Here is a 27,808-nt window from a genome sequence, read left to right as displayed (position 1 = left end):
AATCAAATCAAGGTGAACTGAAGTTTTAACCAAAACTGTTTCTATTTTACTCAAAACTGAGCTGTTTGCCGGTGAGTTTGGCAGGGGGGAGGAAGGGGCTCTGCAGGGATCCTGGGGGATGCAGGGCTGGCTGCTCTCCCAGCCCAGAGCGGGTGCAGGCAGCAGCTCCCTGTGACGGAGGGGCCAAAAATAGAAACTTTCCCGCGAGCAGGGAGGAATAATACTTTTCCTGACACTGTTCAATAGCCTTGAGGCTGCAAACGTGGTGATAAGCAGCTGTTTGCCTGTGCTCTGGAACAAGCGTGGTTTATCTCTTCCTTGTTCCAGCCCTGGAGGAAAAAACCCAGCGATTTTGCTGCCGTGGGACCCCCAGGTCTGTATTTTATTATTTCTGTATTCCAGCAGCACCTGGAGATTTGACTTGAATTACCAACCCTGACACGGCCCCGCCGCGCTCTTGGATTAAAAGCCAGAAGCAGGAGGTGCAGGGGAGCTCTGCAGGTTTAGGGGGGGGGTGATCTGGGCCGGTCTGATTCCTGAATTAGTGGTGTTTTGGGGATCTGGGAAGTCGGGGATGTGGGTGCCCATCCGGGCTGCTCCCCCCGGAGCTTTTCGTGGCGCCGGGAGGAGGAAACGTTTCCAGCCGCCTGTGCAAACAAGAGGCCCCGAGGAGGAAACACAGCAGGTCATGCTGGGGAAAATCCCAACCTCCTTGTGCAAAGCTCAGGGCTCCAGTAGAGGATTAAATCCCAGGTAAAACTGGGGTTTCCCTCCTCCCTCTCCTGTCCTCCCCAAAACTTGTGCTTTCAGGTGAGGCGACACCGCTGTCTTGTCCAGGACATGGCAACGTTGGGTTCAGTGGTGCAGAGTTTGGTGGTCAGAAGAAAACCTTCCTGATACCCTTCATAAAAAAATTATATTCAATATTAAGCTGATTTTAGGAATTTTATTAGCCAGCAGCTCTGGGTGATGATGTCTGTAACACTTTAGCAGCCACAGCCTCTTGCAGCACGAGCATGGAACAGGTTTAGCTGACTTTTCCCCTCTATAAAACTCCTCAAATCCCCTCCTTTGCTTCCCATCTTCCCTGATGCATGGCTGATACAACCAGAGGCTTTTCCCAGCTTCAGCCCATCTCTGGGAAGCGGGATGACATTAAATTCAAAACAAATTACTTTGTGCATTCGAGTGAGGCTGCTCGAATGCATTTTCTTTCCCTAATGACAGAGGCAGTGGGAATTGCAGCACCATTAATTCCTGCTTTTGCCTCCTGCGAGTTGTCAGGGACTCTCCCCCTCGCCTGGTAAATACCTCATTCGTTGTGTCGGATGCTCCGCTGTGTCCCTGGAATCTTTTGCACAACCTCAGTGCTGAAAAATACCCCCAGCAGCCTGGGAATGCTGTGGGGTGTATCCTGGAGCTGTGGGATGCAGCAGGGATGAAGGGTTTACAGTGAGCTCTGGAAGAGACAGCCCAATCCCAGCATCCCACAGCGTTTCCTTCTGTTTTGTGCCTTTTGAACCCTTTGGGGTTCCCGGCTGTCAGTGCAGGGTGAGGAGATGGGGCAGCTGCCAGGCTCCAAAGAGTTTCCAGCCTGGAGGAAGATCAGCCGTGCTGCTGGCTCTTGGAATGGGAAACTGCTGCTCAGAGGACAATAAAGGTTATTAAATGTCAGGGAGAAATAAAGCTGCCTTTTTTTCCTTTTTTTTTTCTGTTTTTTTTCCCCCTGGCTGCTCTGGTTTGCAGGCACTTTATGCTGCAGTCAGAGCAGGGGAGATGAGGATTGGAAGCAGCTGCCTTGGGGCATCCCATCCACTCTGGATTTGGGATGAGGGGTTACTCCTCAAGTATTTGAGGGTTCCAGCCACAGGCCAGGGGCCTCCAGACAGATTAAATGGTTGTATTCCCTTAGTGGGCACAGCCTCACGGGGTGTTAAATAGGTTTGTACTCACTCTCTGGGATGTGGGATGCATCCAGCCGGCTGCTAAAGTGTCTCCTTTGCCAAGCACAGGGTGTCGGTGACGGCAGGAGGGGTGGTGACACCAGCTTTGCTGGCCTCTGCCACACCTCCTGTCCCAGCCCTCTGTCCTCATGGCTCTGGCAGCAGGAGCACCAACAGGTCTTTCCAGTCCTGCCTGTGGCTGTGTTTTAGCACACGGTCCCTCCGGGAGCTCCCATCGGCACGTCGGGGCGGCACCCGGGGAGAGGGAAAAGCACCAGGTGCATCACGGCCTCACCTTGTTTGGCCTTTACTTTGTCAGCTGTAGCTTTAATTAATCATTGGACACCGGTAAATGGTGGCGGAACTGCCCCTGTCACGCCAGGCTGTGTCTGCCCGGGACTGGGCACGCAGGGCATCGCCTCTGCCAGACACTTTGGGAAGGAGCAGCTCCAGGAGGCACCGTCCAGGGGTTGAAGGTAAAGGGCATTTTGGGGCTGGGGGGCAACCTGGGGAGTGGGCTGGGACTGAAAGTAAAGGGCATTTTGGGGCTGGGGGGCAACCTGGGGAGCGAGCTGGGGCTGGAGAGACCCCTTGGGGCACCTGGAGGGTGGGTGTCACCCTGTGTCACAGCTGATCCCACCTGCCAAAGCTGGTGGAGTCTGCTGGGAGGAAATACTGGGTGCTGACCTGCACCTCCCATGGCAAGGAGGAGGTGTGGAATGGTAACAGTTGACATATTTGGTGTAGTTTGAAAATTGGGCATTTTTTCGGGTGGTGAGAAGGGTGACCCCAGGGGTCAGTGATCAAAGTGCAGCTCCCACGAGACCCCACATTGTGGTATTTCCCTTGCTCCCCCTCAGAGGCTCATCCACAGCATCGCTGTGACATATCCATTCCCTGGATTTGTCCCTCCACTGCTGCCTGGTCCCAGTTTAACAGATGGCTGGAGTGACAATTACTGCCTCCAAAGACGATATTTATAAATTCCTTGTTGGGCTGTTATCCGGCATGTGACGGAGCTTTACACAAACAGAGAGCTGGGAGTCACTGCTGGCTGCTGGAGCTGGGAAGGAAATAACAGTGCACAAGGCACTTCCAGAGAGCATGGGGGGTTGTGCTGGGGAAGCAGCTTTGGAGGGTGCAAGTAAAATCATAGAATCATGGAATGGTTTGGGTTGGAAGGGACCTTAAAGATCAACTTGCTCCAACTCCAACTTGAAATGTGTTTGGTTTGGGTAGATTTGGTCTGTGTTAAGAAATATCACTTGGAGGTGACTGGCACTGGCTGGCTGGCATCTCATCCCATTCCATCTCAACCTATCCTATCCCATCTGATCCCATTGGGAGGAACATGCTGCATCACAGAGAGTTGCAGGACTGTGAGGTAAAGTTGCCTCTCATGGCTCCTGGAGTTAATTTAATTGCTTTTATCCTTTTCTTGGTTATGTTGCTCATGAATTTGGAAGCTCTTAATGCAAAACAATTGGGGATGGAGTTCCCTGGGGGTAAAGTGATTCCCTTTCTGGAAATGCAATGGTTCTTTTGTCCTCCCTGTTCCTGCCCATTGCTGCTGACCAGGGCAGTCGATGGCAATGCTGATGCTCCGGGCTGCAAGGTGGGGATTGCAGAGGTGCTGGTGATGTTGGGAAGGAGAACACGGAGAGCAGGGAGGTCTGCAGGGAGGTCACACCTGAACAGGATGCTCAGTAGAGGATGGGTGAGGTGGCCTTCTCAGGAATCCTAGTCTTTGTCAGAATTTGGAAATAAAAGCAGGAAAATGGCAAACAGTCCTCTGCCAGCATGTCACGCCCTTAACACCTGCATTCCTGGGCTCGAGTCATCTGTCCCCTTGAGCCGGTGACATTCCCTTTGGTGCTGTGGCCTCTGCATCTCCTAAGCATCCCCTGCACTCATCCTGTGCTCATGTCCAAATGCTCTGGGGATCCTGGAGCTCCCACCACCTCCTCTCCTGTGTGTGGGGCAGCGGTGAGGGACCACGCTCTGCCTGGGGAACACGGTGCTGTTGGAGGTGATGCTTATTCATGGCTTCTAGTAACTGAGCTGGGAAAGGGAGAGGGGACATGGGACACAAGTGCTGTGCTGGGCAAGTGCTGAAGTGTCACAAGCACTGCACGTGTCACCAACAGCTTGTTTTGGGGAGACTGGTGGAGGCACGGTAGGGTTTTGCCCAGTGCAGAGCAGCAGTTCCAGGCTGCCTTTCCCTGTGAATCCCATTGGTTTGCACGAACCAAGGGATATCCTGCCATGCCAAGGCTCCTTTCACACTGCTCTGGGAGCCACCACATGATGCTGGTGAGGTCCCCAGCCCCGTGACACTGGGACAGCAGAACACTGAGCTGCAACCTTTGCCCTCCCAGCAGCCCCACGCCCGCTCCTCACCCATCCCGCTGCCTGGCACGGGCGGGAGGGATCAAAACCAACCCCCTTCCTCCCAGCTCTGCCACTGCTGGTGCGCCACGTGTGGTTTTCCATGTTCCCAAGGACTGGTTTACCGGGAATTGAATTCCCCTGGAGCTCTTTCCCAGGGCCATGCAGACTTGCAGGAAGTGATGGTAGTCACGAATGCCAGTCACAAATGCCTGCACAGGCCCTGGATATTCCTGTACTGAGAGTTTGGTGGAGCCAAACATGATCTGGGTGTGTCTGGAGGGGAAGCAGAGGGAGAGGAGCCCCCCAGTCCTGTTGCTCAAGCCTGCGTGAGCTCAGCCATCTGTGTTTCCCATTATAAATAGGCTCAGCTTTCCTTTTATGAAAGAAAAAATAGGTTTCCTTTTCTGTGGCATAACTTTTTGGTGCTCTGCACATTCCAGGGAGGCTGAGGGTAATTATAACACTTTCATCCTCACTCGCCTGCCTTGCTGAGCAACTCTAGCACACGTGCTGTGACAGATGTTTGCTCACTGAGAGGACCCCGGGGAGACACGGGAAGGGTTTTTCCTCCCTGAAGGAATTAGCATCATGGAGGTGTGTGGCTTTGACAGCCTGTGGCAAGCTCTGCTTTGCTCAGCAGGGGGGTAAGCCGTGTCCTCCTGAAATGGGATCCAGGTGTGGGATGACCTCAGGAAGGGCAGGGCATCCCCAACACCTATCGATGTGCTCTGGCATCTTCTGTGTGAACAACACACCAAATTGCCATGGTTTGGGGCTTGGTTTGTAACCTGGATCCCAGCTGAGATTTAGAGAGAAGCTGAAGGTCAACAAAGGGCTTGTCCCCTCCAGGTCTTCCCCTGTGTCTGAATAAGGTGGCGAAAACTCTTTAAAACCACATAAATCTCAGCAAAGGAGAGAGCCAGCTGTGTCTGGCTCTTTTACACCAGCACAGAGGGAGGTTTTCCATGCCCAGACCAGTGGTGTGACACGCAGGTGATGTGCCAGTGGGATGTGAAGCTGGGAGTGCAAGCGTATCCCTGTCCTTAGCCACTTCCATACATGAGGAGAAGGAAGCTCTGGTGACTTCTGCACTGGAGAGTCAACCAGGAATAAGGAAACAGAAGGATTTTCCCAACTGCTGTGCAAACAGGGGCGTTCAGTACAGGAGGGTCCAACTTAATGCCATAAACCAGATTGGATTAGGAGGGATTTGCAGAGGGCCAGTCTGGAAGAGCAGCTTATTTAGGTTTTTAGCAGCCGTGTCACAACCATACGTGGTGTGGCAACACTCTGTTGCATTGTGCTGGTGTTGGGGTGTTGGGTTTGAGGGCTCAGGGAGTGGCCTGGAGCTCTTGGGTTGGGCAGGGGAGTCTGGGCTGGGAGAAGGCTCTGGAGTCCAGATCAGCACCAGGAACCTGACATCTTACTTGTCTTGGGAGTCTGAACCAAATCTTTTAGCCCATGAGGTCAAGGAGGGTGAGTATCCCTTGGGGCTTGGATGGTTTCCTGTTGTGGGTCTTTTTAATGCAAATTGATTTATCCTTGTGCAAGAGACTTGGTGATGTTGAAGTATCTTGTTGCCCCTGTCCCTCTCTGTGTGCTTTGGCTCTGCTGTGCTGGTGGCACAGAGCAGTTGCCCCTCTTTTGGGAGACTCAGCCCTCACCGTGGGGCCAGCCTGGCCACTGGTGTTACAGGACCTTGGCTTTGGGGCTTTTATCAGAGCTTTTATTTTGTTTCTCCCTGCTCTTGCTCTGCCTCCATTCCTTACAGTGGGGTTTTGCATCATGAGGGGTAGTGGAGGGGCAGCACAAACCTCTTCTCTGTGACAGGACCTGAGAGAATGACATGAAGTTGTGTTAGGGGAGGTTTAGGTTGGATATTGGGAAAAGGTTCCTCATCCAGAGGGTGGTTGGGCACTGACCAGGATCCCCAGGACAGTGGGCACAGCCTCGAGGCTGACAGAGCTCAAGGAGTATTTGGACAACGCTCTCAGGGACAGGGTGGAATTGTTGGGCCTGTGTTGGGCCAGGATTTGGGCTGGATGGTCCTTGTGGGTCCCTTCCAACTCAGGATACTCTATTATTCTGTGGTTCCTCTGCTGTCCAAACCCTGGCTCCTTCCCAGAGCTGCTGCTCTTCCCCTGGCCCTTGTGCCTGGCCCCTCTGCGAAGGGCATGAAGCAAAAAATTGCCCAATACCTTAGTAACTTCCACAAAAGAGCTGCTTCCTGCTGTAGCTGCTGAGTAGGTGGGGGTGTCACCCTCTGCTCAGCACCCACCCTCCTCTCTGCCTCCCTCCTGGTGCTGGAGACCCATCCCTGGCAGATGCGAGCTCGGCTGTGTCACTGCTGCTGCTGGAGTCGTGCCGTGTTGTGATGGGGAAGGGAAAATAGGGCACTTATCGTGTGTGACAGACACAGCCACCCCCGGAGCCTTTGTCTGCAGAGAGGGAAGGGAGTGATGAACACCCACGTCAGAGGCAGCTCTCCCTGTGCCAATGCTGCAGCTGCAACCCCAGCGCTGGTGGGGCCGTGGGTGCCCATGGGCTCCGAGTGCACTGAGGAGGGAGGAGGGTGCTGGAGGAGAGGAGAGATGTGGTTGCCAAACAGGGAGGCTGTGGGGGATAATTTCGGGCTGAGGATGGAGCTTGGAGAGGGGTCTCCCTACCAGGAGCGAGAGTGTTTTTGGAGGAACCACCATGGAGAGGTTTCCACAAGCTGATCAAAAAATCGTGGACATCTCATATGGGTGCAGGAGGGTTGATAACCCAAAATGACCCTTGGTGGAAATGGGCTGCCCTGGTCCTTGGCTGCTTCCAGCCGTGGCAGAGTAACGGGGTAGATGATCTCCTAGCACCTTGTTAAGGGGAGTAATTCCTGGGGAGGGCTGTGAGTTGAGGTGGAGGAGGTGAAACAGGGGGAAGAGGTGCAAAACTTACTAGAACAACAGAATGGTTTGGGTTGAAAGGGATCTTGAAGATCACCCCCTTCCAACCCCCTGCCACAGGCAGGGACACTCACTAGACCACGTTGCTCCAAGCCCTGTGCAACCTGGCCTTGAACGCTTCCAGGTGCCAGGAGGATGTGTGCTGGTGCACTGCTGGGGTTTCCATCTCCTGTGCTTCAAATCCTGGGTCAACAGCAGAACACATAAAAATAAATAAATAAAGATCAGGCATCCAGATGAAAACCGAAGTAGCAAGAGCTGGCAAGGGGGAGGCACTAAAACCCTCCCCATTGTGTTATATAAAAATCGGGGATCTGGGAGGTGTTTTTACACGTCACTTGCAATTTCTGAAGTCTGGCTTAATTATAATAATCACCCCTGGCAGACAGTCGATTAGTGATGCTCTCGGATTTCTGATGAGCTAAAACGTTGTGTCACAAGCGCCTTGTTTCCTCCGTGGGCTGATGTGATGATGATGGGGGGGGGTGGCAGCATCCCCTCCGTGTGGGGTTGAAGAGGGCAATGAGCAGTTTCACACTAATTGGCACCATCTGAGATCTCCTGACGAGGATGATCCATGGCAGGAATGACTCACTCGTCTCCCTCACTCCTGCCTGGCTCCAGAGGACTGAAAAGCCCGTGGAGGACTTTGACTCTCTTCCAAGGATGCCCTAATGTGGCAGCACCTGGGTTTGGCCAGGCTTTGCCAGGGATGCTGCAATCCTCATCCCAGCAATATTTCCCTGGGTTCATACAGTTTGCTGCCCATAGGCCATCCCCCCATGGCATCTCCAGAGGGGGAGGATGCTGTTCTTACAGTCAAGCCTGGTTTTTGCTCCCCAGGGGGATCAGAACAGGACTGGCTACTGCTGCCAGTCTTTCAGGGTGTGCTGGGTCAGCAATCAATGTTTCCCTGTACATGGGGGATGCTCTGATGCATGGAAAAGCACTCTGCTAAGGGTTGGGGTGATGCTGGAGTAGGGAGGAAAAGCAGGACTAAGGATACTGGGCTGACAGAAATGGGAGGGGTGTTCCAGCCTCCCCTCGCTGTCAGGGAGCGCCTTCCACTGCCTGACAGGGGCTGCTGCTCCCCCAACCCTCAGAGAGACTTGCTGGGCTAATGCAGGCATTGCTTGGGTCCTTTTGGGAGGGCTGAGATGCCCTGGCACAGATACTGGCAAGGGCAGAAGTGGAGGGGTTGGTGGCCTCCTCTACACAGTCATTTAATTCTCTTTGTATTAGAGACTCCTCGTCATTGAGAGCACCCCAGAATTGCCACTCAGGCTTGTAACACCCCCTCTGGGACATCCCTCCCAGGGTTCTCACCCTTTCCCTCTGTCCCATCTTTTGCCACAAAAACCTTGGAGCTTTTTCTCTGAGGGGCCAGGAACGAAGCTGGACCCCAGTGGTGCTGCCTCTGAGCAGGCAGCAATTCCCCTGAGCATTGCTCTTGTCCCGTTGCTGCACCACCCAGTTCCTCCTCCCCACTGCAACTTTCCCGCCTCTGATCTCATTTGGCATTTTTTTTTCCCCACAGTGTCTCACCTGGGAGGAGCAGAGCAGGTAACTCAAAATCCTCAGGGGTCTGAGTGATGGGGAGGCTTAAAAACCAGCTAAAGGTGATGGAAAGGGCTGGAGAACCCCCCCTTTGATGGGGATTCCACCTAATTTTGGTTAATATTTCAGGTGTCATTATGCACAGGGGCTGGCACAGGCTGCTTTGAGTGGTAGAATTCCCCTTTGATGGGGACCCACCTAATTTTGGTTAATATTTTGGATATCTGCAAGTGCAGAGGCTTGCACAGGATGTTTTGGTCTGGAGAACTCTTTGAGGGGGACCCCACCTAATTTTGGTTACTATGTCAGATATGTGAGTGCACAGGCTGGTTTGGGCTGGGGAATTCCTCTATGAGGGGGATACCACCTGCTCGTGGTTAACATTTCGGATGTCTGAGCGCACAGGGCATTGCACAGGCTGTTTTTGGGGGGTGACGGTCTCGGTGCGGGAATCCTCCCGGGGGGCCCTGCTCGCTCGGGGGCTGAGCGCTGGCCCGCTGCCGCAGGAAAAGGGGCCGGCGCGGCTCTCGGGAGAGACATCGGCGCTCGGCCGGCCGTGAAAGCCGTGGCCAAATTACACAATGAGGTTTTCCCTTGCCTTTCCCGGGAGCCGCCAGCCGGGCTGTGCGCGCAGCCGTGCGTGCTGCGTGGGCACCCGCGATGCGCCGGGGCTCCGGAGGGAGGGATCGCATCGTCCCTGCCCCGCATCCACCGCCGGCGCCCACGCCGGACACAGCCCTGCCGGATGCTGCTGATCCACCGGCGAGCCGGGCTGCTCCGAGGCTCCTGGGTGCAGGTAAAAGCGAAGGGAAGGAGGGAGGGAGGACGGGGACAGGGGACACCAGCTCCGCTGTGACCCCGCGCGAGGACAGGCCTCGGCACGGCTGGGGTTTAATCCGTCCTCTTTCCCCATCTCCCGCCGGGTGGTGGTAACCTGCTTTTCCGTCAGCACCCACCTCCCTTTAAACTCAGCACATCGGTTGGATGCATCCATCCGTCCAGCCTGGGAAGGATGGAGGGTCCCCATGTGCTCCGAGGGTCCCCAGGCTCCACCAGCAAAAGGCTTCAGCTGTGCTGCCGTGGCGGCTGCATCCTTAACCCATCCACAGGGGCTGGAGGCAGCTTCTCCCGTGGGAGTGGGGGACCGAGTGTGTTCAGGGCAGGGAAAACCACCCGTGCCTTTTGGGGAGCTCATTTCCAAAATACAGCCTAGCCCCCCGGGATGGAATTTTGCTGGTGAAAATGGGAATTGTGCAATAAGTAGCTGCGTTTTGGGGCTCCTGGGGATGTGTGTGTGTGTCGTGGGGGGTGTTAGGGCTGTGCTGCTGCAAGTGTGAAAGGAGAAGCCGCTGCTCGGCACAAAAGCCCGGCTTACGTAGCGCAGGTCTATTGAAGAGACATTTAATTCCCCTCTGAAGTCCAGGCGAATGGGGAGCTGCCATCTGGTGTCTGATGGCAGCGGGGGGAAAGGGCTCTCTGGGAAGCGGAGCAAGCTGGGAGCTGCTGGGCTTCAGATTCCCTGGAAATGGCTCCGTTATTAGGGCCGAGCGAGATGGTTCAATACAGTGCCCCGTGTGGGTTAAAGTTGGTTTTGGGAAGGTTGCTGCCCACCCAGCAGCAGTGCCCTGACACTGGGGTCAGGAGAGGAGATGCCACTGGGGAAAAGACCCAGTCGGCCAACACACATCACGTGCCAAAAATCCTCCTGCATCAGGGACAGGGACCCCAGTGCAGGCTCAGGGCAGAGCTGGGTGCTGACCCTGACATGCACCGAGTGTGTGTGGTCTCTGCTCCACCTGTGCCAGCGCAGCTGAGCACTGGTCACAGCTCAGAGCCCCCCTGGCATTCGGGGAATTATTTTTATGAAGTTGCAGAGCAGTAATTCCTGGGCAATTCTGCAGCATGGCTGCGCCTCAGCGAGGGCACAGCTCGAGCCCTGACAAACAGGGAGTGTGTCCCTGCTGCCAGTGCCGGGAGCAGAGTGGATCTGCAGTGGGGACAGGCAGACCCAGCGTGGGGGAGTTTCAGCTTTCCAAAGTCCCAGTGTTTGAGCAAGGAGGTTTGTGTGTTTGAACATCTGTGGGGCTCTTTGGGATGGGGTAGCTGCGGTACCTCCAGATTTAGGGTGGTTTGATGGGTCTGGCACTCAATGGGTCTGCGTCCCTCAGCCATGACCCTGCGGCCGGGCTGTTCTCCCTGTGGGAGAGACACAGGGGAACAAGACTGACCAGTTCCCTGGGAGGAAACAGGCCGTTCCCTTACGGCACAGGGAGTTTTCCTTGGCAGGCACACAGCTTTGCCCACGGTGCCTTTGCAGAGCCCTGACAGGCTGGCTCAGTGCCTGCCATGGCACGTGCTTGGCTGGGACAGACCCGTGGGTGCAGTGAGGGGGATAGTTGTGTGGTGTCCCCAGCGGGAGCAAGTGGCATTCCTGTCAGACTCCACATACCAGCTGCACGGTGGGCAACTCAAGCCCCTGGGACTTGGGTGTGCTGTGCACAGGGCGAGGGGACAAATGTGGATCTCCATGGTGGGCTGCAGTGTGGAAAAGTGCCAGCACTGGGAAATGGCACTTTTCCTGTCCCTCCAGCAATGGTGACTCCCTATGTATCCCTCTGCATCAGGGCTGCATCCTCCCCAGGGCAGCAGGATGTGGGATGGGAGGAGGCAGCAATGCTCTGACTCCCTTCCTGCAGGTCAGGAAGGACCTGTCCCATGACACAGCTGAGAAACAGAAACATGGGATGTGTTTAAACAACCTCTGCTGCAGAGCAGCCCGAGCCATGCCCTGATCAGGGCAAGATGCTGCCCACGTGCTGCAGGAGCATCTCTTGCCCCCGCACAGCAGTGGGATGAACACAGCCCTTGGCATCCACATCCCTTGGCAGGGCATGGATGCACTGCCAGAGATCTCTGCGGAGCTCGTGGCTGTGTCCATGCACAGTGTCCCAGGGAGCAGAGCCATCCCCTCTGGACTGCCAAGCTGAGTCCTGCGAGAATATTAATTGTGTCTTTCCCCCTTTCCTGGAGCTGAATGTCCCCAGGGCCTCTCAGAGCCCTTGAGCTACGTGTCCAGGTGCCATCCAGCACCCAGGGAGCGGAGAGACAGGAGGGATGGACTCCTGCAGCTACAAGAAGACAGCCAGAGGTTTCTTCACTTTAATTACGGTTTTTAATCATCCTGACAGCTCCAGGCTGGAGCACCGTCTCCATGCAGGATGCAGATGCGAGTGAGGGTTCGAGCATTGTCATTATGTGGGATGTCACCCACAGCCTGAGCTGATAACAGGGATTATCTGAGTTTGTCATCCAGCTCTGGGGACAGGGTGGGAAGGAGCTCATGGGGATCCAAGCCTTGTGGCTGGGAAGTAAGGAGAGCTGGGCCTCAGACTAGCCAAATTCTGCTCCCCTCCGGGATTTCCATCGCAGCAAACTGGGATTGGACCCCACTTCCCAGGTGTGAATTGCTGAGGTCCCTCATCAAACCTGACCTCAGCATCCAGCACGCTTGGAAAAAGCCCCAGGGGGAAACCATGCAGGATTTAGGGGTGCTGGGAGATCCTAAAAGCTCATCTCATTTCAACCCTCTGCCATGGGCAGGGACACCTTCCACTAGACAAGGTTGTTCTAAAACCCATCCAACCTGGCCTTGGACACTTCAGGGATGGGGCAGCCACAACTTCTCTGGGCAACCTGTGCCAGGGCCTCCCCACCCTCCCAGGGAAGCATTTCTTCCCAATATCCCATCTCACCCTGTCCTGTCAGTGTGAAGCCATTCTTCCTTGTCCTGTCACTCCAGGCTGTTGTCCTAAGTCCCTCTCCAGCTTTCTTGGAGCCCCTTTAGGCACTGGAAGGGGCTCTCAGGTCTCCCCGGAGCCTTCTCTCCATTGGTGCCAAAAGGGACTTTGCAGCTGCCTTGGGAGCGGGAAAGGTGGGGGACAGAGGGATGGATGCATGGATGGATGCATGGATGGGTGGGTACACGGATGGATGGATCACAGCGAGGTCCCTGCAGCTCACGGGGTGGTTGGAGGTGTCAGGTTGCCGGGAATGCCGAGCTGGGCTGCAGCTGGCTGGCTCCCCACGGGCACCCGGCCAGTCCCTGCTGTGCCGCAGGGGGAGAGGCCTCGGCAGCTCCCTGAGTGCAGCAGTGTCCATGTGGCTCTCCCAGGACGCAGGTTCAGGTGTGTGTGAGGAGAGAGTGTCTTCGGTGTGAGGGAAGCGGGGAGAACAGGCTGCCAGTGGAGGGGGAGGTGATTGCTTGTGGTGGGTGCATGCTGGTGTCCAAATTTCTGCCACCTGAGGTGACTTGACTTTCTGTCCCTGCCATTTCTCAGCCCTGGGGACTGTGGGACAAGGGATTTTCCCAGCTATCTGATGCTCAGGGAGGGTGCAGTGTTTTATTCCCCTGTGGGTCTCAGCACCCCACTGCCCCAAAGGGTCCCTGGGGACGGGAAGGAGGAGGAGAAAGATGCTTCTCCTGCATCCCGGGGGTTATTTTCCCAGGGACACTGTGCTCTGCTCAGTGAAAAACGTCAGATTTGGTTTTATTTTGAACTCTTTTTTTGTCTGATGAACTGGACATTTGTCCTTTGGGGTATGCTAATAAATCTGGGTACTTTTGTTCTGGGGCTGGTTGCCTGTGTCCTGGGTTCAGTTCCCTGGAAGGCAGTGGGGCTGTGTCAGTGTTGCTGTTGTGCTAGGTTTGTCACTGTTATCTGTCACCTGTGCTGCTGTCTCTGCTCCTGTGCCACCTTGTGCTGGCCCAGTACCTGGACGCTGCAGTGGGGCTGCTTGTACCAGGGTCCCTTCTCAGATGCCATCATTTGCCACCTCCTGGGGCAGAATTCTCACAGAGGACATGAGTGACTCTGTGATGAAGAAGCAGTTTCAGGGCAGCCCTTTCTTTGCCCTTTTTGCTGCACAGCAGCTGCTGAGGTGCTGTCTGGGATGGGCATGTGCTGGAGCATCGTGGTCCATTGCCAGCAGGTGCTCCTGGAGCAGAGCTGCCTGTGGCCTCTGTAGGACCTTTGCAATCTGGGTTGGATGCCAAAAGTAATTATTTGCAGTTCAGAACTCTATGTCCTCATCCCATTACAGTTTCTGTTGTGTCCAGCATCCCCTTTCCATTCCCCATTTAAGTCAATGTGTGTTTAGCGCTGGGATGCTCCACCCTGGAGATGATCCCCTTTCCAAATGGGGTCAGACAGACCCATGAGCAGAGAGGAAGGCAGGAGAGAGGAGGGTGTTTCTCCAGGGCTGCCCTGGAGAATCCCCAGTGTGTTGCCAGCTGCTGGCTCAGGCCAGCCCAGTTTTGCCCGTCAGGCCGCGAGATGTCACATCCCAAATATGACATATGGAGCTCGGGCTCAAACTGTCTCTTTTCTGGGCTAAAGGATGGAAAACCCTCTTAAACTGTGCTGAAAGCACATGAGCACTGCATGGGTTTGCTGATTCACATGGCTGATGGAGAGCAGCCAGCCCTGTCTGCCTGGTGTGTCCCTGTCCTTTCCCTCCACTGCTGATGGACATCCTGGGGACATCGTAGGTGGTGGCCTTCCCCAAGGTCCATGGTGGTGGTTCTCTGGGGACCTGTCCTCACTCTTATCCTCCCTCTGTCTTTCAGATGTCCTGTGCTAACCTGTCCCCCCTCAGAAGGTCCTGCCTGCCTTAGTCAGCATCCTGCCTGCGATGGCCTCCACACCTCAGTGAGGGGCAGAAGGACAAGGAGCAAGTCCCTCCAACACCACCACATCCCCCAGGAGAGCCATGGAGGCCCCTGTGGATGTGCCTGTGGGGAACCTCATTGACTTTGATGCTGAAACACCCACCTGTGACCCCTCAGAGCCTGCTCCTCCCACTGCCCCCAGTGACAACGGGCACCTGGGGGATGCAGGGGACGGGCACCTGGGGGACACAGGGGACGTGGCCGGGGAGGAGAGTGATGCCACCGAGTCGGCGGACAGCGAGAATGACATGGGTGACTCTCCCAGGCACTGGAGTGGCTACCACCGCTCCTCCTCCAACGAGTCCTTCTCCTCCAGCCAGAGCACGGAGTCGGCGCGGGACGAGGCGATGGCCGAGCGCCGGGAGTTCATGCGGCACTACGTGGAGAAGATCTTCACCGGGGGGTAAGCAAGCAGGGCTAGTGAGTGCTGCTGAGCCTGCTGCCAGGGAACATCCCATGGAATGAGATCTGGCTGCTTTCCCACTCTGAGAGCATCGGTTTGTGTCCTTCCCTGGGCTTGGCTGATGCAGCTTGTTGCTCCACAGCATCAGAGCTAAGAGGGCATGCAGGCTTTGGCTTGCACCCCTCTCCTGAGCACATCCCAGCTCATCTTCCACCCCCATCTTCCCTCCCCTCTTCTTTATCCCCTTTCCCATGCCAGGGGCTCGCTGTGCCAGGGGGCTCACCATGCCGGGGTTCTCCATCTCCTCTCCCCACTGCACATCTCTGCTGATGCCCATGCAAATGCTGGTGGCTCACACATGCCCCGGGACCCCCAGGCAGCTCTGGGCTCTGTCCCCATCCCTGTGGTCTCCCTAACGTGGTGTCTCAGCGCGTCAAGCAGGATCGAGCAGACGGAGCGTGATGAGCAGCAACAGGGCTTGTTTTCGCTCTGGGGCACCGCGCCTGTCTCTGGAGCTCAGTTTCTGCTCGCGCCGTCCTTGGCTCTTCCCTTCTCCCTCTGCCTTTGGTTTCCTCCCTGCCAGGGAGGAATAAAAGAGCAGCGTAAGCCGAGGGATGACAAAATGGATGCTTCCATTCCCCTCTTCCTCTGCCTTCCTCCCGGCATCGCAGCGCCGGGTTGTTGCTGCTGAGGGATGATGTGGGGGAGCGCAGCTGTGCTGGCTGGATGGGGGACGCTGGTCACATCCTCAGCTTCAATGGTGTTTTTTAAATTTTTCCTCATTTCAGAGAGGATTTGGACCAAGAGGAGAAGGCCAGGTTTGGTGAGCTCTGCAGCAGCGAGAATGGGAAGGGCAGGGAGTGGTTCGCGAGATATGTGAGCGCCCAGGTAAGGGGAGTGAGGGGGAGGGAGCAGGGATCCTTCACTAGACTGTTGAACAGCCTGGGCAGGAGGGTCAGAATCACAGAATCACACACAGAATCACAGAATATTCTGAGTTGGAAGGGACCCACAAGGATCATCGAGTCCAACTCTTAAGTGAATGGCCCATACAGGGATCAAACCAGGCCAGGGGAATTTACTGTACCCCAAAGCAGTATTTTTGGAGGGCAGAAACTTGAAGAAAGGGAGGAACCTCAGCACAAGGAGTACAGGAGTGAATAAATGCATCTCAAGGCAGTTGAATATGTACTTAGTGCAATGTGGGAAAGAACTCATTTGTTTTATTTAAAATTGAATCCCACCAGCACTTGGAAATGCCCTATTCCCTAAAAGAACCATCCAGAGAGGCAAACCGCTGTTTCTGAGGGGGAGCCAAGCTGTGTGTACTCTTTGCCCATGTCCCATGGTGGAGGTCCCAGGGTGGGCTGAGGCTGTTCTTGCTGCTGTGCTGAACCCTGGGCTCTGTCTCTGCAGCGCTGCAACTCCAAGTGTGTCTCAGAGCAGACCTTCTACCGCCTGATGCAGTCATTCGCCCTCGTGCTGTTTGAGTAAGTCCTGGGGAGAGTCTGGGGCTTTGTTGCAACCACCAAAAGCCCCTGAGATCAGAGCCATGAGGCTGAGTTTCCATCACTGGGTGTCTTCACTGAATCCTCCCTCCATGTCAGGTGTCACCAGATGGATGATTTCAGCCCCGCCAAGAACCTCATGACCATGTGTTTCACCTACTACTACATAGGTAAGAGGCATCTGCACCCTTGTGCAGGCTTTGCTGGTGCTGGGGACCTGTGTGATGTGAGCCCTGTGCATGGGAAGTGTGGTGGAGGGGCACCCCAGCTCGCCTTCTTCTGGGTGACACTGATACTGAGTGGAAAAGAGCCTCCATGTCTGAAAATCTATGGATACCTGGCAGAGCCCCTTACTGGGGGTGGTAGCTCATGGGGATGCTGGTTTGGCATTGGCATTCTAGCCAGGGATGTTCGCATGTGACAACCCCCAGATGTTCCCTGACCCTGGGTGTAGGATGTGAACACCCCAGCCCAGAAGCACCTTGGCTTGTTACTTGGTGTGTAGTGGCCACTCCTCCATGGGGGGCTGGATTTTCTACTCAAAATGTGGATGAAGATAAAGACCTACAGAAATTGGGGTGGGATAGGATCTTGGGTGTTTCCGTCTGGCTCCCGGTCTTCGTGGTGCATCTTGTAGATGGAGCAAGTCCCCCAGGAGCTGTCAGCACTCAGGACCATGGAACTCACTGAACTGCTGATGTGTTTCCCCCAGGCAAGCCCCACGCTCTGCCCTTGGAGACCAAGGAGAAGCCCACAGGCAGCATCGACTCATACCTGAAGTCAGCGAACACGTGGCTGGCGGAGAAGAAGGACATCGCAGAGCGGCTGCTGAAAAACACATCAGCCAAGACAGAGAACGTCAAGGGCTTCTTTGGGGGCCTGGAGACCAAACTGAAGGGTCCTGCCACCAAAAAGAGCGAGTGGGTACCACTCCATTGGGTGGGCAGGGTGGGCTGGGGCTGTGACCAAGACAGAAACCTCCTGGGCTACCATGGCCATGGGAAGGTGGGCTCTAGCCTGGTCCCATGCTTTGTGCACTAGTCATTGTCACCTCATTGTCTGGGAGTCCTGCATCCCTTGGGTGTGGAGTTATGTGGTTCCAGGATCGTGGTCTTCTGCATCATCTCTGTACTGGGTCTGACTGGGATGGACACCACCACCTCCTAGTCACCTTTCTGGCCCCAGGGAAAATGGCACGGGAGTAGGGGGTCTTTCAAATGAGGGTGCTTCCTTCACCAGGGGCATCATGGGCTGTCAGGGGGGACAGGATTTTTGGGAGCTGACACTGTTTTCTGTGCCACAGTGAAGGTGAGGACAAACCGAAGGAGAAGCTGAAGAAGACAGGTGAGTGGAGCCAGGACTGCTGCAGTGGTCATGGTCAAGGCATCCTGGGGGAAGGAGAGAGGGATGGAAATGCTGGAGTCCCTTGTTTTAGAACAATCACAACTCTTGTCCTGCAAGGAGCTTGTCCTCAGTGTCACAGGCTGCAGAGGTTTGGGCATCCACTGCCCTGCGCCTTTGTGGTGCATCAGTCTCCCCCAGTCACTGTGTGTGCTGCCAAACCAGTGGTCCAGTCCCTTGAGTATTAGTGGGCTAATACCTGCCCACAAAAAGCAGCCAAAGCTCCTCTTCGTGTTGCTGTGGATGTATTGAAGATGAGTGTTTGGTTTGCAAACCATCACTGCTTCTCAGATGCCAAGCTGGGAGGGGGAGGCATAAAATCTTTGCTTGGGTGGGAAGCTGGGAGTTGTCCAGACCTTAGCATGTGACTCTGTGTCCCCCCAGTTTCTGTGCAGAGCCCAGAGGAGGAGGAGAAGAAAGGAGAGAAGATCTACCTGTACATGCACCTCAAGCAGCAGCCGATCTGGTAAAGCCCCTGGGGCGAGCTGGTTCCTGCTTGGCATTGGCCTCCATGGGGAGGGGGTTTGTCCTCCTGTCCCACATGTTCTCCAGATGTTCATGAGTGCCTTTAAGCTGCTGCCTCTAACAGAGGTGACCTTGGGCTTTGGCACATCCCTTGTGCTAATGAGAGCATGTTTGCAGCCACAAAAGGGCTGGTCCAAAAATGGATCACATCTGCCAGACTTGTTTAGGCCATCCTCGAGTCACCTCCTGACCCCTGAGAAGTGGGTGAGCTTGGCCCTGAGAGGATTTGGGGACAGGCTTGGGGGGATTATAGAATCACAGACTGGTTTGGCTTGGAAGGAACCTCAAAGCTTATCTCATTCCACCCCCCTGCCATGGGCAGGGACAACTTCCACTAGACCAGTTTGCTCCAAGCCCCATCCAACCTGGCTTTGGGCACTTCCAGGGATGGGGCAGCCACAGCTTCTCTGGGCAACCTGTGCCAGGGCCTCACCACCCTAACTGTAAAAAAACCTTCCTTCTATCTAATCTAAATCAGATATCAGGGACCTTCCCCAACATCTCCCTCCCTCCTGCAGGCACAACCTGCGGTTTTGGAATGCCGCGTTCTTTGATGCCGTGCACTGCGAGCGCAGGAAGCGATCCCCCACCACCAGGTAGGACATTCCTGGTGGGAAAAGGAGACTCTGTGTCCCCTCCAGGCCCCCCAGGGTCTAAGGCCTAAGCATGAACAACCATGGGGAAACGCTCTGCTTTCCACTCCTGATTGCAAAGCTGCTGGGGACCACTGGGTGGTGGGGTGGGCAGGTGAGATCCGCATCCTCGTAGGGATTTGGGAGCGTGAAGGTTTTCTTGCTCATTTTGCATTGGTTTTGGAAGAACAAAGCCCTAGAGGTGTGCCCAGAAATCCCAGCCAGGGTTCGGGCTCTTGGTGCTGTTTGCCAGCAGATCTGGGAGATGCTTGGTGCAGCCCTCAGGGAGGTGCAGTGGATGGGAGGGGATGTCCTGTGTCCCTGCTCTCCCCAGGAGGGCTGTGGTGACCAACCCTGGGTAACCCACAAGGACAAGAGCTGGGGATGGCAGCAGGGCCAGCCCTGAGAGCTGGGAGGACTGGGACAAACCCTGCAAGGGGAAGGGGCTGCTCGTGTCACAGGGTGGCTGTGCCTGGGCATGGGGACCCCTCGGGGTGCAGGGGTGGGTGAGACACTCTCTAGGCTCATGCCCATCTCTTGCTTCCCCACGGGGCTGCTGTGAGGGCTCAAACAATTCCCTCCTCTCGACTGCAGTTTCCCTGCTCCGAAGCCAGACCCTCCCGCTGTCTGTGAGTGCCTTGAGGCTTTGAGCTCTCAGGATGAGAGTCCTCGAGCTCAGAGCATTCTAGCAGCCCCTTTTCTGAGCACTGACAGCACCTCTTGAAGCAGCCAGTCTGCCTGTGTCCTCCCCAAATCCTGAGCTAAGCCACAGCAGCTCTGGCTCTCACCCTGGGATGCTCTGCCAGGCTCAGCGCACCGATCAATCCCTTTTTTCCTCTTTAATGCTCTTCCTTTCTTTCCCTAGCAAGCACTGAAAGAGGCTATTGAACAGTAATGGAACCATAACTGCATTTGCTTTGATTAAGCCCCAAATTAGCAGCAGCAAATGTCTCACAAGGACATACGCCACCGGCAGCTGCTCTCTGCTCCGGGTGCCTTTCCCAATTAATCTGATGGCTGAGTCTGCCTCTGCTGCAGAAACAAGCCTGACTAACAAATGAGCTTTGGGAGCTGCAGCCTGGAGTATCCTGAGTATCTCAGAGGGGGTTGGAAGGTGGTGGTGACCCCCCCCATAGTCCTCTGCAGAGGATAACAGGAGCCACTGGGTGAACCGGGGTGCTGCTTGATGGACCGAGGATTGAAATCCCTGGCAGGAGAAGGTGGTTGGTGAGGGCTGGGTTTGAAATTCCAGGTTGATGCTTGGCCATGGCAGGTGTCCAGAGGGTCCCTGGGGATGGGGTACCCCATCTCTGTGGGGTGCCCAGGGCATCTCTGGGGTGGCTGGGTCGTGTCCTCCTGGGGCTGCAGCGAGACCTGGGGAGGATTTTTCTCCTCTGTGTGGGGAGGGTGGGGAGGGGGGGAAGGGAATCAGAACTAAACTCCTCTTTTTCTCTCTCTTTCCTTTCTCTCTGCCTTCTAACAACCTTCTTCCATCTCTTCTTCTCTCCGTTCCCCTCCATCCCTCTGTCTTGCATGATCTTTTCACGCACCACTTTTGTCGGCCCCGTTTCTGCTGCCGCTCCAGAGGGAACACTGGGGAGGAAGAGGAGAAGAGGTGTGTCTGTCCCTGTACTTCATTAGTGTCCAGAGGTTGATGCTCACTTCAGGTCCAAATCCTGCCCTGGGGAGGGGAGTAAAGTGTTTTGGGGGGCTCTGGAAGGTCCTTTCTCCACTGGGGAGGAACGGCTGCCAAAGGTTTGACCATGAGCATCACCCTCACCGAAGGGCCAGAGAGGTTTAAAATGATTCCTCTTTAATGTGGTTTTTGAAAAGGAACATGAATAGTTTTAAGCTGTGAGATTTTGCTGGGAACATCCCTCTGGGCAGGTTTTGGACATGAACTGAGTCTCTTTGTGGAGAAAGCATCCCCCTCTCCTGTCCTTCCTGCTTGCTCCTGGCTTCTGCTGCCACATAGAGGTGCTGAGGATCCTTTGCCAGCTGGAAAAGCTGGTCCTTTTTGGTTTTTTTTAATGCACTCTTTTGCTGCCATCCCTTTGTAAAATTAAAAATGCAAATGGGGGCTGCATGTCACAACTGGGATCATGTCCTTGGAGCCACATCCATCCGTGCCTCGAGCTGGCGTCAGGGCAGAGGACAGTCATTGCTCCTTGCTGGAGCATGGGATCTTGGAGCAAATCACTCCAAGTGGTGGCATTACCAAGAGGATGAGGGTTTTTTGAAGTCTGGCAGTAAATCTTCCGTGTGGCTAAGGAATGTATTGGCAAAAGGATAACTCAAATATTGCTTGGAGCAAGCACTGCTCAGATTTGCTCTGAGCAAATTTGTGAGGGGGGAATGCTGCTGCTGGAAGAGGGGTGATGCTGAGCAGTTGATGAACAGTTCTCACCAGTTCCAGTCACTGCAAAGCTTTCCTGGATACCCCAAAATACAACCCCACAGCACATGGGGTTGCTCACCCCTGAGCCTGCCCTGCTGGGCCAGTATGAAGATCAAAGGCTTTGAGTGGAGCCACATGTGGGTTTTCCCCCTTCCCAGGCATGTTACTCCCCAGTAATAAGCCAGAAACACAGCCAGTTTTTTTGAGGGGGCCACTTTGATAATGTTTTTTCTCCCTCCTTCCTCCCTCAAAAACATAAAAAGGCAGGAAAAAAAATGTTACAAACATGCTTCTTCTGTAAGCGAGCCAGTGGGTTCTGTGAAGTTTTGCTTCCAGATTTCAAAGCCCCTTAATTTTTCTCCTCTCTTTTCAGCCTCCACATTTGGCTGTGGGTTTTATTTGTTATTGTAAGCTTTATCTGGGAGAAATTACACCTTTTTTTTTTTTTTAAATCCTTTTAAACATATTGTATGTGTTTCCAGAGCCCTATAAATATGAGCTGGTAAATGAAGGCTCAGCTTAAAAGCTTCGCACACCCAGGCTGGGCTGGGTTAACGAGGACGGGCTCCCTTCATGAGGTCAGCCTGGCTGAACACTCATCCTCTTCCAGTTTCAGCCACACAAATGTGCACTGGGCTGAGCCAACCTCACTGAATTTAGGGTGAGACCCCCTTGTCCCAGCTGTACTTTCCACCCAACACAGGACCCCCCCCCCTGCTTGGCGTTCCCACAAGCTACAAATGTGTGTTCTGCTCCTGGTGTTCTCCTCTTCCTTCTCCTCCACAGAGCTATTTTTCTTCTTCCTATCCCTGTTTTTCCTTGCTTTTCCTCGTCTCATCCTTGGCTGTAACCTCACCTGACTTCTCAGGAAGGGCCTGGCTTCACTGTGGAGCTGTAGTTTTCCCAGCATGCATGCACTGAGCCCCCTGCCACCACCCCAGGGACATCCCTGAGGCACAGGCTTTATTCCTGGAATGGGGACTCCTGCCACTGCCTAGAGCTGGTTGCAAACATCTAGAGCTTAAAACCCTCCATCCTTTAAGGCAATGCTGCAGTTGCAGGGAGCTGGAGTGGAGCCGGGGCATCCTCAGGGCACCACTGGGATTTTGGCACATCAGCCCTGGAGAGGGGCCGTGGGGAGGGGTATGGGAACCCCCTGCGCTGTCAGAGGGGGAGGTATGTTTGGGGAGCAGCTTGCTTGGGGTTCAGGGAGTTGGAGCCCTGCTGCAGATGGGGGAAGAGGTGCCTGGTACCCCCTCTGACACCCCTTCCAGTTTGGGGGGCTTCAGCAGAGCCCTGCTGGGATGGCCATCCCCCTGCCTCCTCCTCATCCCCCTTGCTGAAGCAATGGCACCGAAGGTGAGCTCTGTGCTGGAGCAGTCAATGCTAGTTTTAGCTCTTAATCGAGGCCTTTCAAGACCTTTTCCTGGGGCATCTCTTGCTTTGCCCCAGGGCAGGAGATCTGTGCATGGATGCCGGCTGCGAGCTCATCCAGCACAAGAGAAACCCTTTATGGCCTCCTGTCCTCCAGCAACATGGCCCAGGGTGGGAGAAAGCAGGCAGGGGGTCCTGGGGTGACGGTGGTGCCAGATAGAGTTGTGCCTTTCAGAGAGAAGTGGTGCCACATGACGCAGGAGGAGCGTGACGACAGCCTGCGCTTCAACGAGAACATCACCTTTGGGCAGCTGGGGTGAGCAGGGCGTGGGGACTGGCCCTCCTGGGGACCAGCTGTGGAGGGGGGACACCTGACAAATGTTCCCCCACTGAGGACATCCTTTATGGTGTGGAGGGTGCTTGAAGCTTCCTCCTGGGAGCTGCTCCTGCCCCGTATATTGAATATCCAGGTGCCAAAGGGCGTGGGAGAGCTCTCCCACAGCTGAGCACCATCCCAGTGCCTGGCACAAGGGGCTGTGGAGAGGGAGAGGAATGTGGGGGGAAGAAAGACCAGCTTGGCCCTTCCCTCACCAAGAGCATCTCTGTTCTCCCTCAGCACCTTCATTCACAACATGCTGGCGTTCGGCCTCAACAAGAAGCTCTGCAGCGACTTCCTGAAGAAGCAGGCGACCATCGGCAATTTGGATGAAGGTAGGGGAGATCCCAAGGGATGTGCACCCCCATCATGGGGTCTTGGAGGGATGAAGCATAGATGGGGTGGTTCAGCACCTTCCCAGAGCTCTTTTCTTTCTCCTCTGCAGAGCAATACAAGCTGCTCAGTGACCACATCGAGCAGATGGCCACCGAGTAGCCTCCTGGCTGGCACGTGGCGATGGAGAGACGGCAGCCAGACAGGTGGGGAGGGGAGAGAAACCCACCTCCGGGGCTACCTGAGACTGAAGCTGGGATACTTACAACAAAGATCACACACACAAGCTGCAATAAAACCTGCATGATCATCCACCAAACTTTAGAGCTGCACCAGGGCAGCCTGTAGACATAGGAGCCGAAGAGCCCCCTGCCCTTGCCAGACCCTCCTGCCTCTATTTTCAGAGTAGACAGTCCAAAAGTGAACTTTGTCAGTTAAAAAGCAAAACAAATCACAAGGCAAAAGCAGAAAGAGAGCGACTGTGCAGCCCCCAGGCACTCAGTCTTCAGCCTCCCCATGAAAGGCTGTTGTGGTCTCCAGTGTTTGCAGCTCGGTGCTTTTCCAAGGCTGCCGTGGATGGTGGTAAATCCAGAGGTATCCAAGGCTGCTTTTCCCTGCCGCCATCCCCTTGATGAGTGCAGCAGATGCTGGGATGCTGGAACTGTACTAGGGATGCAGGAGGAGAGGGCAGGGATCACATCCAGGTGCTGGAGCTGTATCCAGCCACTGAGGAAGCCAGTACCGGGGGGAGCAGCCGGCTCTGCCCCCGGTTTGATCCATCTCCATATGTCCGTAGTGAGGCACTGGGTGCTGGGAACATGTGGGTTTGTCCCGGCTGCTGAGGAGGATGATGGGATGCAGCAGCCAATGGGAGGCTCTGAGTCACTCAGGCTGTGTTGTGTATCCAGGGATGTCACCACTGGCTGGGGACACAGGCAGTGCGAGGGGTTGGTGGGAGCAGAGATGGGGCTGGCAAAGTGCTGCTGCTGTGCTCACTATACAGCTCCTTGGGAGCTGGAAGGAAATCCTTCCCTTGGGAAACCTTCTCTGCACTGCCTGTGTGGTTTTGTACCTCTGGGCAAAGAGGAAGCACAGTTTGCTTCATATCATTAGCCTGGATCAGTAGGAAAAAAGCCATGGCCTTGGGCAGGATTGTGGGAAGAGGAGGCAGAGGAGAACCTCGTGGCTTGGGAGGAGGCAGCAAAGCACATCATCCTGCTCCCTGCTGCCCTGTCAGTGTTGGGATGTCACTGGATTGTGACATTTCCCAAAGCCTCCTGGCTTCCCGCAGTGACCGTGGTAGCAGATTAATCGCTCTCCTTCCCCGGGCTGCTCCTCGCTGTCCCCTCCTTCCCCAGCCCCTTTGCTCCAGCTGATCATCCATCAAACCTGAAATAGCCCTGTCTTAAGGACATCTCCCGTTCTGCTCAAGGGATGGCAGCTCCCGCTGTGCAGCATATCTGATTTTTCCCCATGGATCTTGGCATGGTGGTTGCAGAGAGGCTGGGGACATGAGGACATCGCTGGGGACACGGGGACATCACTGCTCCCCTCTGCAAGGAGCATCCCATAGGGTCAGAAACCCCCAGCCCTGCTCAGCCAAAGGTCCAGCACTCAGTCTCACCCCAAAAACATCATCTTGAAACACAAGTCTAGGTTTCAAGAGACTGTCAGTCCATTTTTCCCCATGCTGCCAGCTGTATCCTGTAGGATAAATAGCATAAAATGGTATTTTTTCCATGTAGCTCTTAGTTTCTGGTATTATTTCTGAGCATCAAAGTGATGCTTTTACCTAAGCTGGGCTTCCCTTGCTGCTGGGGATGGGACTTGGCTCCAGGTTGGGTCTTGTAGGAAGGATGGATCCAGCACAAATTTTCCCTTGGCCATTCCCAAACCTGGATAGAGTTACTGGAGACGGGTTTTTGCCGGGGTGAGGGGCAGACATTGGCCCCTCCAGCAGCCCCTCAGCTCGTGATGGATGGGATGTGCTGGACCACAGGCAGCTCAGCATCCTGGAGCATCCTATCCCCATGACATCCCTGTATCTGTCTCCACTCAGGTCTTCCCCAAATCCTCCTTTGTTTCTTTATTATTTTTTTTTTCCCAACATGAAAAAAGAAGTTCAGCGCTGAAGTGTATATTATTTGCATGTGTATTTTTCTATTAAAAAAATAATTAAAATCAAATAAAAAATATCCATAAACCCTTCTTGGCCGGGACTGTGTGAAGGATGGGGTGAGAGAGAGAGAGAGATTGGAATAAATTACCTTAAATATTAATTTTTTTTGCTCCACTGTTGTCATGTGTTTTAACCAATGGATCTTCTCCATGCTTCCTGCTTGGCCTCGATGTCCCTGGTGCCTTCCCAGTTCTGCCCTCATCATCATCTGTCTTTTGCTGACCTATTTTTTAATAGAGAAAAATTGATGCACCTTTTACAGAGACTTTAGCATTTGCCCCGGAGCCAGAGAGGCACATGAAGGAGATTTAATTTTTATTTTCTTTTCCCCTGTGCTCTCAATCTCTGCCAGTCACCACTGAGTTGATGACAGAGCTGAGATCCTGCTCTGGCCTCGGGACATCTGATTTCAGTGTATTTAAAAATCAATTACTCACTATTATCCTATTAAAAAAAGATGTTCCCTTAGGTTAACGGACTGGGAGTGTCATCCTCCACCCAGGCTTCAGAGTCCACGTCCCCTTGGGTTTCCATATGGCCAAGCTGAGCCTGTTCCTTGCCCTGCAGGGCTGGTTTCTCCCTTGGTAGCCCAAGGGGAGGGTTTTGTGGCCACGTTTCTCCTAGGAAGGAACTTGCCCCACTCCTTTTTATTTTAATTACCCTCCACAGAAACCACCATCCCCAAAGCTCATGCTCAGAGGTTTTACCTGGTGTTTTACCTGGATGTGGACTGCCCAGCTATGGAAAACCAGGAGCCACCCACACGCCCTGGGATCACTTTTGTTCCTTCCATCTGCTGAATTCCTTATCACCTTGTTGTGCCTGATAAGTTTGTGTGTATAAGGAAGGAGGGGCTTATTCCTGAGGTATTTGCTCAGCACTGGGTGCCCTTTGCAGTGGCTGCACCCCAGCACCTCCCTGTTCCTGGTTTTGCAGGCTGGGTGCTTACAGAAGGGTGTTGGGAGGTTATAGGGGCAGCAGGCATAGCAAGAGGGAAGGAGATCTCTGGCCACTTAATCCCAAACTGTGAGGGAGTGAGATCCATGGTGAGTTAACCTGGAGCTGGGGGGTGTCCTGGGAGCAGTGTCCCTGTCCTGCTCATTGTGTGGTGGTCATTAAGCCCATTTAATCATTAATGAATTAAAAAGCGCTGCATAAAAAGTAGTGAGAGGCAGCTGAGGGGTGTCAGCCCACCCAGGGGGGTCGTTGGTTGAGCTGAAATGACCCTCATTTTAAAATCCCTGAGGGTGGGTTAGACCAGGTGTGATGTGGGGAACTGCAGGAGGAGACCCTGGGAAAGGTAAGAGCAGGAAGGTGCTGGGCATTCCAGCCACATCCCATCTCCCCATTCTTCACTGTGGGGTATTAGCTACAGCGTGCAGCAGCTTTAGGAAAACTGATCCAGCTCTGGGATGATGCCACCCATCCATTAAATCCAGGATCAGCAGTGGCCCAGTGGCTGCTCCAGCTCTGGTCCTTCAAGCCTGAGCACAGTGAGCAGCTCTCAGCCCCTCTCTCTCCCTCGGGAGGGATCAAAGGCCGTCTGCTTGCCGGGCTCTGGGGGTTTTATTGCGTCTCTATTAAAGCTGTTAAAAATCTTTCCATTGTAGCAGTGTCTGGGAGTGATAAGTATTCATAACAGAGGGGATTCAAGATGGGTTTGGTTGTAAAAACACCTCTAAGCTGGCTGGATTTATGGCTGTTAAATCATCCCTTCTCTCATCTGTCACAGCATTTTCAGATGTTCATCACTGAACAACAGTGAAGTTGGGCCATAATTTGTGCCACAGTGTGTGGAGCAGGAGGAGGGGAGTCCTCTCCATCAGTAAGTAGCTCAAGATTTATGAAGACTTCTTTTATTCTTTTTTTTTTTTTTTTCCCAAGTAGGAGAGACTTTGACTCACTTTCTCTGCTTCAGCTTGCTCGGCCAGCTGGAGCCAGGTAAGTCCTGGTGGATTTAGGGTCGTGCCGGAAGGTTTGACAGCAGTGTTCAGGGAATTTGGGGCTGGCCCTTGTCTGCAGTGGGACCTGCAGTGCAGAGCTGTGCCTCTTGCTGTGCTCGAGCTCTGCTTTGGGGCTGGATCTCCTCATCCTCTCCTGGCTTTGGGGTGAAAC

The 27,808-nt window shown here is 54.5% G+C and overlaps 1 protein-coding gene across 4 annotated transcripts; it reads left to right on the top strand.

The window, feature by feature from the left end:
• Nucleotides 1–241: 241 nt before the first annotated feature.
• On the top strand, nucleotides 242–25,722 carry KIAA0513 (KIAA0513 ortholog). Of its 4 annotated transcripts, none has more exons than XM_032701615.1 (13): nucleotides 242–373; nucleotides 14,463–14,967; nucleotides 15,756–15,855; nucleotides 16,384–16,457; nucleotides 16,575–16,645; nucleotides 17,188–17,395; nucleotides 17,779–17,819; nucleotides 18,261–18,342; nucleotides 18,920–18,997; nucleotides 20,619–20,648; nucleotides 23,041–23,121; nucleotides 23,422–23,516; nucleotides 23,627–25,722. In XM_032701615.1, exons 2-13 carry the CDS (start codon nucleotides 14,606–14,608, stop codon nucleotides 23,674–23,676), a joined length of 1,272 nt encoding a protein of 423 aa, XP_032557506.1. In that variant the 5' UTR covers nucleotides 242–373; nucleotides 14,463–14,605; the 3' UTR covers nucleotides 23,677–25,722. The 4 variants fall into 4 exon arrangements, with proteins under 4 accessions (XP_032557506.1, XP_032557505.1, XP_032557504.1 ...); XM_032701614.1 differs by lacking the exon at nucleotides 242–373 and adding an exon at nucleotides 2,293–2,419; XM_032701613.1 differs by lacking the exon at nucleotides 242–373 and adding an exon at nucleotides 9,500–9,632.
• Nucleotides 25,723–27,808: the final 2,086 nt, after the last annotated feature.

Source organism: Chiroxiphia lanceolata, chromosome 13 (genome assembly GCF_009829145.1).
Source record: "Chiroxiphia lanceolata isolate bChiLan1 chromosome 13, bChiLan1.pri, whole genome shotgun sequence".
Lineage (NCBI taxonomy): Eukaryota > Metazoa > Chordata > Aves > Passeriformes > Pipridae > Chiroxiphia > Chiroxiphia lanceolata.
Note: the sequence above shows the minus strand (reverse complement) of the source record. Positions and strands in the feature narration are given on the sequence as shown.